Genomic DNA, 11,283 nt, shown 5'->3' with positions numbered 1-11,283 from the left:
GGAGCACTGAAGACAAAATTCTATTCTGTGGCGTGTCTAAATGTCAACAAAATCCATTCTGCAATGAGAGGATCAAAAACATTATGAAGAAGGGAAGATGTAACTGTGCCCCAAATGTGCTCTCTAGTTGTAGAATACAATAAGTAAAAATTCAGTCCCTGACCTTAGATCTTAGCGGCCAGAGCTACAGGATTGTGATGCATTGAAGCGTTTTAAGCGTTTAGATGCCCATATCAAAATGTGAACTGCAAAAATAAAATACTGTTTTTGGCACAATAAAGTAGCAATAGTTTAAAACAATGTATCCCTCATAAACAAGAACATTATTCTCAGCTATTCTTTCCTTGTGATGGATGGAATGTTGTATCAATAATGCCATATCCCCCTGAAAGAGAAGAGGAGGGGGATTTCCACTCAGAATGCTGGCATGACTTCTTGTCCCAGGGCAAAACTTCAACCTTGCTCTGCCAGAGAACAGCTATGTCCATATATGATATCCTCTGAAAGGTTGAAACCTGTAGACTCTAGACTGCAAGCTAATTCATGTTTAGCTTGATCTCGTATTAATACCTACAGATGCGGCAGTGCTGAGTTTGTAAAACACATTAAAGATGAGTTTGTCATTTGGCTGTGCTCTTTTTATATCGTGGGTATGTGTTCATGGTTTTAGATAGGAATGTAGGGAAAACTACTTTCCTTCTACAAAATACTGCTATGATGTCATCTGAAGAGATCGCTGCGGTCACTCTTCATTGCAATGAATTGACCTTATATAAACCGGAGTGTGAGCGCTCATAGATTTCCATACATGTCGATCATTTCTCTGGAGAGGAACCACACATGAATGCCCATCTCTTGTTTTCAGGACTTCCACCAACGTGACTTTTTATTGGAAAACCAATTTTACTTGTAGGGGTAAGGAAACAAAAAAATCAGGACCAAAAGGTGCAATGACAAATCCAGCTCTGCTACATCTATAGTGTAGTACAGTTTTTACAAGTGCATTACTATTTTTACTGCTATCCAGTGTTGTAAAGACCTGTAGAAAATAGCAAGGATCTTTAAAGTGATAGACTGCTGGCTCCCAAGGTATTAAGGGGATTAGTAAGACAATATTATTAAGGGACCTGCAGTCTCGCCTCTACTATGTGTTTATTATAGCCAGGCTCACAAGGAACATATAACGTACTATGTGAACTCAGAGCGCCAGGCTTTCTGCTACTTAAGAGGTTTCATGTTTCATTATTAATGTATAAGTCAGGGGAACAATAAACTCCTGTCCGATCTTTCATTAGACAGAACACAAATGTCCCTGGTCTGGAGCTCGGTAATGATTTGCTATTTCCCTTACCCCTCCCCCACCCATTCCTTCCAATTGTATTGCACCTGTCTGCCCCTCAGCCGTCACTGTTTCTGTGCTATTTCTTTCATTGTGCTGTTATTTTTTTTCTCACCCTGCATTGAAGGCATGCGTTTTTGGGAATCCCTATTTGGCCATCCCTCGTAGTGCTCTCCCCACCTCCACACTTTCCATACATGGGCTAAGGGGTCCATGGACCCTGCCCTCCCCCTCACCTACTCCATTAATGGCTTCTTTGCTACTCAATGGCCCAGAAGCTACCAAATAAGGATAGGCCGTCTGCCTTTCCCTGTGGAGCTCCCCACTGACTCTACATCTTCAGGCAGGGTATAAATTAACAGCTCAGTCCCCAAGGCAGCACCCAGCCAAATTCAATCACAGCAGCCAGCTCTCTTGTGCTGACCAGGTGAGTACCAGCAGGGACCTGTAGGTGGCTTGTTGCTCGTTCCTGTCAGATGGACTTCAATGCTTATACTATGGGGACAAAGTCAAGCTTCGGTTATTTGGAAACATTGGAAATAGTAAAACTTTTGTTAATCCTCTTCAGATATACAGAATATTGCTTAATCTACCGGCTTCAACACAACAGGATTATCACGCAGGGAAGGCTGAAATGATTGGACCAATGTCTATTTCAGCTTTACAAACTGGAAACGTACAACTCATTTAGTGTTTTTCCAGTGGTTTCAGGAATTTGCAACAGTTGCTTGCAGTTTTCTGCGACTTAATGACTTCTATGTGTAAAACAGTGAATGCCAAATCACTTCGCCCACCTGGCACAACACATCATGAATTTGTGATGTGGTATCTTTAGTTTTTACCACAGTATCCCGATGCTACGCCTGTGTTTGTGTATGTATAAATCTCTGTTATTTTACTATGTATTTCTCAAGCATAGTTGGAATATTGACTACATAGCCGTAATATTGACTTTGCTTTGTGCTGCTTTTCCACAAGAAGTTAAAAGTGTCAGGTGTGGAAACATGAAACTTATTTTGCGCTTGTGTGAGGGTAGGGAGTAGATGGGCACAGTGCAGGCTTGTGTTTGAAGGACAGCTGTTGTTTGACATGTGGGGGGGGGGGGGGGGGGATTTGTTTTATGTTTCACTGTTAAAGTTAAAATTTAGCAAATGGAATTCTCTGCTTTAGAAAATAATCTAGTAAACAATATAAAATAATATTACGGTTTGCTCCAGCAGTATAACAATAATTTTTTTATTGAAATTTGATAGCAATATAATCATAAACATAGGAATTCTCCTTATGGAATGTCTAACTTTCAAAGTGGTAAAGTTACTTCTAATTTAACTCCTTCTAAATAGGAGGGTTTTACCTCTAGTAAGTGTAGAAAACTTGTAACCATATATGTACTTTATGCACAATATTTGCGATAGCGTTATTGACTTTCAGTGGTTAACAATAATACAACGGATACAAATATCCAGCACTGTACTATAGGTACAAAACTTGGTCATCCAGACAATAGAGATAGATGTATTTTTAATCTGAACACTATACAAGTGATAGTGTAGTAATATTTGATATCCAGTCATTACAGAGTTTGTGTTTTATTTTTAACATGTTTTACAGAACATAACCTGCCAACATGTGTGACGATGAGGAGACTACCGCCTTGGTGTGCGACAACGGCTCAGGGCTGGTAAAGGCTGGGTTCGCTGGGGATGATGCCCCTCGTGCTGTGTTCCCCTCAATCGTTGGTCGCCCCCGTCATCAGGTAATACATCTTTTCCTAAATATTAGTACAATTAGGGGAATTGATATTTATTGATAAGTAGAAGGAATACATTTTTTTTTACCTATAGTCAGTAATAAAATGATCTATCCCATTAAGTAATGCAATATGATCAACAGACGGGCACTAACATGTAGGGTTCCTGCCAAGTTGTGCACAGAACATTGACAAGTTTTAGCTTTATTTTTCAGTGCTTATCTATACCTTTTAATCTTTCCTTGTTTTCCTACTACTGAGAGATAAAAATAGAAATAGCTCAGACTGTGTGCTGCAAGGTCCAGTGATAAGATGATCCAGGTATTAATAGGCGGCTTCGAGCCTCCTCATATTTTCCTGTCATACTGGGTGCTGGATGAAATTGGTCTTGTTATACAGTCAATGCTGGCACATAGTGAATGGTTTTGTCATAGCTGAAATATCAGCAGAAGCATTACTAACATCCAAATACTCATGAGGGGAAGCTCAGCATATTACAATTAAGCCTTGCCAACAGCCTATTAGTATCATTTACTGTTAGGTCCTGCCAAGTCCTCAACAGGGAATATATTGGAACCACTGGCACTAAGGCAGTAGTAAAGAAGAGCTGTACAGTTTATGGGGCCAAATTATGTTAATGCCAACTTAATGAGTCATGACCTTGTCACCTTCATTCATAGGTCAGAGTAACTTTGATCCAGAGTTAGAAACAGTATATCAAAAGAACTGACTGAATTAATTATACGCATCCTCCACAGTACTCAAGTCCATATTTTCTGCTTATTAAGCTAATTTGAGGTTATCGATGATAGATAACTTATAAATAATGCTAATTCCAGCAAATATCACATCAGTTTTCAATCTTTTATTTCAATACAGGGTGTCATGGTGGGTATGGGTCAGAAGGACTCCTATGTAGGTGATGAAGCTCAGAGCAAGAGAGGTATCCTGACCCTTAAGTACCCCATTGAGCACGGTATCATCACCAACTGGGATGATATGGAGAAGATCTGGCACCACACCTTCTACAATGAGCTCCGTGTAGCCCCTGAGGAACACCCTACCCTGCTCACTGAAGCCCCATTGAACCCCAAGGCTAACCGTGAGAAGATGACACAGATCATGTTTGAGACCTTCAACGTCCCTGCCATGTATGTTGCCATCCAAGCTGTGCTGTCTCTGTACGCTTCTGGTCGTACCACAGGTGAGAACACATATGATAATAAAACTGTACGTATTTTATCAGTATGGACAACAACCAGCCTTTTTTTAAAACATTTTTACAAATACTGTTCCACCCATGAATAACAATGCAGTCTCAAAGATGATGTTGAAACATGAGATTAATAGAGGCTCTAATTATTTAAGCAGTGTTACAATGGGTTAATATATTTTATAGTAATTTTAAGTTTAACCTACAAAATGTTGCACAAGCTAGGGTCAACAAATTGACAGTAAATTATTATTTTTTCTTCCAAGCCTGCACCCAATAATACATCAAAGTCAAATTAATTCATTGCAAGTTCAACCAGAATGCGATGGGAGCTTTAATCTTCTTACACTGGTGACACGGGCATCTCGTCTCTGAATCTAGCCTATTTAGTGCTACTGAAATACTGGCTTATATTTACAGGAATAGCACTTCACAGAGGAGGGGCAAAGGATTGCCGTGACCCCACTCTGGTTGAGCAGTACACAGGGCAGTAACATCTGTCTGCTATATAAATAGCGAGCAAGAAAGTGCCGCTGAATGCTCAGTATCTCCCTCACCCTATATTGTTTTAAGATATTCAAATCCCTAAAGCTTTTATGAAAGTAGAGAAAGTAGCTGTGAGTATAATAATCCCTCTCTCGTGCACAGTCTGCAGGCTGTCCTTGCTTACTGACACTTTATGTTTAGTGATGTCCGTTGGCATGGTCCCATTTCGTTTTTTTACTTAGATTGTGGTGGTATTTTTCATACAGCACAGCTCTGCTTGGCACATATTTTGTGTCTTCAGCATTGCTAGGCCATTTATCAACCACAGATCCAAAATAATTGTTATACAGAAAGCAGAACAAGTAGACAGCTGTGTACAATCTAGCAGGGGCGGACACGGGCAGCTGAGGGCCCTCGTGAAAGAATAATATATGGTCGCCTTGCTCTCCATCTCATCATAGAGCATCCCCTTATGTCTATCTAACAATCCATCAGTAATTATTAGCCAAAAAATGTATTAGCGCAGGCATTTACATGCAATCTATTAGACAGAAGAAGGCTGCTTTAAGGTGACAGTGGGCCCATTACCTATTGGGCACCTGTGCAGCTTCACAGCTTGCACCAATGGTATATTCGCACCTGCAGTATTGTGTAAATTTATCTTTTAAATTGTTAACCTATTCATTCTGTCTGTGATATACAGGTATCGTTCTGGACTCCGGTGATGGTGTCACACACAATGTCCCCATCTATGAAGGGTATGCTCTGCCCCATGCCATCATGCGTCTTGATCTGGCTGGCAGGGACCTCACAGATTACCTCATGAAGATCCTGACTGAGCGTGGCTACTCTTTCGTGACCACAGGCAAGTTTAATGCCATTTCTTGGTATCCAAGAATTTCCGAGCAGTAGGGCTTAGACCTCAAAAGTGCTTATTCTCATAGCCATGTCAGTTTGTAAAAAAATTACATGAGCAATAACACAAAGAGATAGAGGCTCTAGTGTGTAATATGGTGTGCCTGAGGCACATTAGGAGTCAGCGGTCGTCACAAGACTCTGACAGAGCTCTGGGAGGGACACAGTAAATATTCTATGTGATTTGCAGCAATTTGTAACTGCTGCACAGTCCTTGCAGTATATCGCACATACTATACAAATCACATTCATGTCAGCTAGGGGCAGAATTACAGCTCTTTCCTCCCAGGAGACAGCTAATGTACTCTTACTTTCTTGTATTACTTTGAGATAACTGGAAATTATATGTTTATTTTATGATATCTAGAGATATATTTAACCTCTCAGTATACATTTAGTTAATTCATATCCAGACACCTAAAAATGACATTTTAATAGTTCCTAATGTATTCCTACACAATATGGTATTTGAAAATGTTATTATGGTAATAAGAAGGTTTAGTTTAACATTTTTATTTTTCTCACCTTTACAGCTGAGCGTGAAATTGTCCGTGACATCAAGGAGAAGCTGTGCTATGTGGCTCTGGACTTTGAGAATGAGATGGCAACCGCTGCCTCTTCATCTTCCCTGGAGAAGAGCTATGAATTGCCTGACGGTCAAGTCATCACCATTGGAAATGAACGTTTCCGTTGCCCTGAGACACTCTTCCAGCCATCCTTCATCGGTGAGCCTCTAACCATTGACATGAACACACCATACCGCATACTTCCAAAGTCCATTAGAACTAATGCGCATTATATGACCTGATAACGGTTCATTTATAATAAGTAATCACAAGCTATCCCAAATACTTGGATCAAAACAGACTTGCCCAGCACAATACTACTGAATTACCTAAAATTTACCTTCATATGTTCCAGTATCAGCATTGTTCTTTACATGGTAAATGTCACTGTACTACACAAATTTAAATCCAGCCTAGTTAGGTTAAGATTTATTTGAAAGACTTTGAAATGACTCCCCCACATGTACCCTGGCCAACACAAGCTGCTACTTCAACAAAGACCCTTTTATCATTTTAAAGCTCTAACACCTGCTTAGTGCTTTGGACAGTTGCTTTCCAGTTGGCAGAGCCTGTTTAATTCAGCCTTGGGCACTAATAACACGTGTTCTTGGCAAACACTATATTCTCTACTAACAAATCGTGGCTTCCATTTTGTTGATCTCAGGTATGGAGTCTGCTGGTATTCATGAAACTACCTACAACAGCATCATGAAGTGCGACATTGACATCCGCAAGGACCTGTATGCCAACAACGTACTGTCCGGTGGTACCACCATGTACCCAGGTATTGCTGACAGAATGCAGAAGGAAATCACTGCCCTGGCTCCCAGCACCATGAAGATTAAGGTGAGTACTAAAAATGATCTAGTTCATAATATCCAAAAAGACAATGCAGAATAAGTTTTACATAAGAAAAATACAGAATACAACATTTCCAGCTTATTATTGGGATGCTGCGATTAAGTTTATAGGATATATGACATGGCTATGGTATGCAGCGTTGGTTCAATGTGAGGGATGTATATCAGACTATAGGGTTAGTTAACTCTGCTACAACTGAAAGAAAGATATAATTAATTTGTGCATGGCATATTGTAAGTAGGCAGTGTTTTGTATCACGGCTATGTATTTACATTTCATTCATCCCACAGATCATTGCCCCACCTGAGCGTAAATACTCTGTATGGATCGGTGGCTCCATCCTGGCTTCTCTGTCCACCTTCCAGCAGATGTGGATCAGCAAGCAGGAGTATGATGAGGCAGGACCCTCCATTGTGCACAGGAAGTGCTTCTAAAAAGTTCACATTTTCCTTCATCGACACATACACAGTACCTCCAACTCAGAACAACAAGACACTGGGCAGCCATTGTACAGTTTGTTTACACTCCATCATATTTATTACTTTATAAATAAAACAGATGCCATTATTAAGTCCATCAGAGTTCGCCTGTCTGATTTTCTTTGCCTGGGATGTTATGTTTAACAATAAAAATAAGCCATCTGATCTAGGTTTGCCTGTTCAATGCAAAAGTTTCTTGGGGAAAAAAATAAATAAAAAAAGATACGTTGAAGGCTAACTAGCACAATAATGCACTTTAGAATCTCCTATATACACTTCCTAGTAAAGGAAGGGATATAAGATAGAATGAGAAATAGAATGAGAAATAAACAAAACTAGTAACAAAATTTAAAAAGTGCATGAAAGCACTGAAAGTTGGACTTTCCTTTTGTTACAAAACATGTAATATGTTATATAAAAAATAGTGAAAGCTACAATTTCATTAAATTCAAAAACATTGTTGCCATATATACTCACTACAGGAGAAGCAGACAATTCCCTAAAGAAACCACAACAGTAAAATGTCATCTATTGGTATCCAAAAGCTAGAAGTCCACAAATTGCCCAAGCCAAGGCAGAAGATCAACATAATGAAAGACCTCACGACTAGTTAGACATTTCTACATGTCAATACATTCAGAATGGTGGTAGGACACCTCAAAAACTCATCATTGTGTCTATAAACAAGAATAACGACATAAAAAATTATTGCAAAGTAACATCTTTACGAATATTCGGTCTTAACAACAAATTTCTTGGCGAATAGCAAAATACAGGCTAAATGTATAGTCACACCTGAACAATGCATCAATATGTGCTTATTGAACACCTCAAATATAGAGTAGGCCCCCACTTGGCTGTCTCCCTTCTTATGTATTGCCCCTAGATGGTGGACTATAGCTTTAGTGATTTGTAGGGACCCACTAAAAGTCACTGAGATCTCATATATGACTCATTATATTACGTGTTTATCTTTGGCTATATGTGATGCTCCTATTAGCAATGGGTATGGCTAAAACACAAATTAATGGTTCTCTTATACTTTTGGCCATGTGGTGCCCCTTCAAGGTATATGACAGGAATCGCTCCCAATGTATGCAGTATGCTGAATGTGTTCATAGTGCATATAATGGGCATGACATATGTTAAATGAGGGTCCTTGTGGCTTTCATTTGAGGGTAGTTGTTGGCATACTTGTTTTTTGTTTTTGTTTGTTTTATTCTTGACTGTATTAATAAGCTAAGTCAACTACACTTTTCAATGGATGTTTGACATATACATAGGGAGATCTTTACACCAGATGTGCACCACATTAAACCTGTACTGAACTATTTGCTTTTCCTGACAAAATAAACAGAATCCTGACTATATGGTTTCATAATTAGGATACATCATTTTTATTTTCCATTCCTTTGTACTTAATTTGAATTTCTAATAAATAATTAATATAACATCCCCAGTATAATTTTCTTAAACACATACCTGCCCTTGCCAGGTAAATTAACAGGGGCTAATTTATGTGCTGGCTTTGATGGCACGGCACACTACTGCACGCAGTGCTATTGGCAGGATCGGGCTGTCGCTAAAACTCCCTGAACACATCGCTCAGAGCGCTGCCTTGGAATTTGGTCAGCTGATAGAGAACTTTCCTGTGCAGAGGGGCTCAGAGGCATGCAGAGAAGACACAATATGTGTCTTCTCTGCATGTCTGTGTATACGGATCGCTGGTAGCAGTAATCTAATTGGCTGTTACCGTTAGATGACTGTTATCAATCATTTGTATCTGGATAGCAGGGAACACATAGATCATGTGTTCCCTGATAAAATGTGCCTCCATAGAATAAAAATAAATCTATAAACAAAGTAAAACGTAAAATAATCAAAAAAGAAAAACAACAATGGGGAAAAAAGCCCCCCTCCCCAAAAAAACAACAACTCTCAAAACCCACAAGCACCAGTATTAGACATCCTGTATGACACAATTGGATTTTGTCACACAGAATTTGGCAAGTATACAATAATTACCCATGGCCACCAATTTTTGCCCTATCTGCTTTTGATCTTTCACCCAAAATTTTCTGTACTTGGATGTCTATCGTCCATGTACATAGGCTGTGTTTGAACTTGAGAGGGAGATAAATATAAAACTGAAATAGTACAATGCCATATATTATACAATGTACAAATATTTGGCATCACTACGGTATGGGTGGGAAAATGTTAAAAAACATTTTTTGGGTCTGACCGTTTTTTTCCTAAATAATAAGATAGCCCTGTGTGTCATGCAGAAAAAAACAAAAACAAAACTTTGGGGTAAATTAAGAAATAAAACCGAAAAATTTACCTTAAGGGTATGTGCACACTGCACGGATAAGCTGCAGATTTCCCGCAATAGATTAATCCGCAGTGTATTACAGTAGTAGCGAAGTAGATGAGATTTGAACAAATCTCATCCACACACTGCGAAAAAAAATCCGCTGAGAAACCGTTCATATATTGACCCGCAGTGCGTTTTTTTTTAACCCGCAGCATGTCAATTTTTACTGCGGAATTGTTGCACTTTTGTTGCAGTTGTTCTAAATTGAGTTCAATTGGGGAGGTAAAACAGACGACAAATAGCAAATGTTGCGATTTTTGCGGCGGAAAACTGCAAAAATCACTATTTGTTTCTGGAGGATGATAGCCAATGTCTGCAATAAAACAACATCTGAGTGCCCTCAGGGACTGTTATTTGCTTTCATCTTTGCAGAACTCAAATATTCCATGTGAAATATAAGGTTATATATATGTGCATTACACACAATGAGAAGTCACACAGGAGGACATACTGTAACCTTCACAATACAGCTGGCTGGCCTTCTGTCCTGATGCAGCTAAGACTTTAAGCCAATGCATCTAAATTAAGAGGATATTACAAACACGCTCTTGATATGATGTACTGTGAAGGTCCTTTGTGGGCTGCTGTTTCACATCTGCCAAGTTCCTGGTGACCTCTTGTTGTGGCTGGAGAACTGCATCACATGCCCTGGGAGCATTACCTAATCCATTTACTGAGACACAAACAAAACAATCAGTAGAAAGCAGAGCAGAGCCAGATCTTTGCTCAGCCGTCCACATATAAACAATCTAAAAAAATATAGACTGTATAAAGTCAGGCAAGAACCATAAAAGCCATCACTATGATCATCACTGAAAGTCAGAGAACCTGTTTCTATCACATAGTTAGTGGATGAGGAAACTTTCCAATCTCAGGAGAAGGCTACACATTGACACCTGTTATATGTAGATATAGCCAAACGTAGTTGAGAACCAGGGTCAGCAGAAGGCAGCACTGCAGCATCACAAAACCTTTGAAGGCATATTTTTTTAAATATATGAATGTTTTAGGCATCATTTACACGAGTGTAATATACGCACATGCGACGCGCGTGCTTTTCACGCATGTCGTACGCACCTATATTAGGTTATGGGGCAGTGCAGACAGTGCGTAAATTTTGCGCAGCGCGAGTGCGTTGCGTAAAACTCACGACATGTCCTTTCTTTGTGCGCTGTTCGCACATCACGCACCCATTGAAGTCAATGGGTGTGTGAAAACCACGCAGGACGCACGGATTCGCGCAACAGCTGTCAAACTCTGAATGTAAACAGAAAAGCACCACGTGCTTTTCTGTTTA

At 39.6% G+C, this 11,283-nt stretch overlaps 1 protein-coding gene across 2 annotated transcripts; it reads left to right on the top strand.

Annotated features, from left to right (window-relative positions):
* The first annotated feature begins 1,445 nt into the window (after window positions 1–1,445).
* Window positions 1,446–7,704, top strand: ACTC1 (actin alpha cardiac muscle 1). 2 transcript variants are annotated; one of them, XM_075844122.1, is made up of 7 exons: window positions 1,446–1,766; window positions 2,951–3,095; window positions 3,969–4,293; window positions 5,492–5,653; window positions 6,237–6,428; window positions 6,934–7,115; window positions 7,421–7,704. In XM_075844122.1, exons 2-7 carry the CDS (start codon window positions 2,967–2,969, stop codon window positions 7,562–7,564), a joined length of 1,134 nt encoding a protein of 377 aa, XP_075700237.1. In that variant the 5' UTR covers window positions 1,446–1,766; window positions 2,951–2,966; the 3' UTR covers window positions 7,565–7,704. The 2 variants fall into 2 exon arrangements, with proteins under 2 accessions (XP_075700237.1, XP_075700238.1); XM_075844123.1 differs by lacking the exon at window positions 1,446–1,766 and adding an exon at window positions 1,883–2,212.
* The last annotated feature ends 3,579 nt before the right edge of the window (window positions 7,705–11,283 follow it).

Source organism: Rhinoderma darwinii, chromosome 12 (genome assembly GCF_050947455.1).
Source record: "Rhinoderma darwinii isolate aRhiDar2 chromosome 12, aRhiDar2.hap1, whole genome shotgun sequence".
NCBI lineage: Eukaryota > Metazoa > Chordata > Amphibia > Anura > Rhinodermatidae > Rhinoderma > Rhinoderma darwinii.
This window is presented reverse-complemented; position numbering and strand designations above follow the sequence as displayed.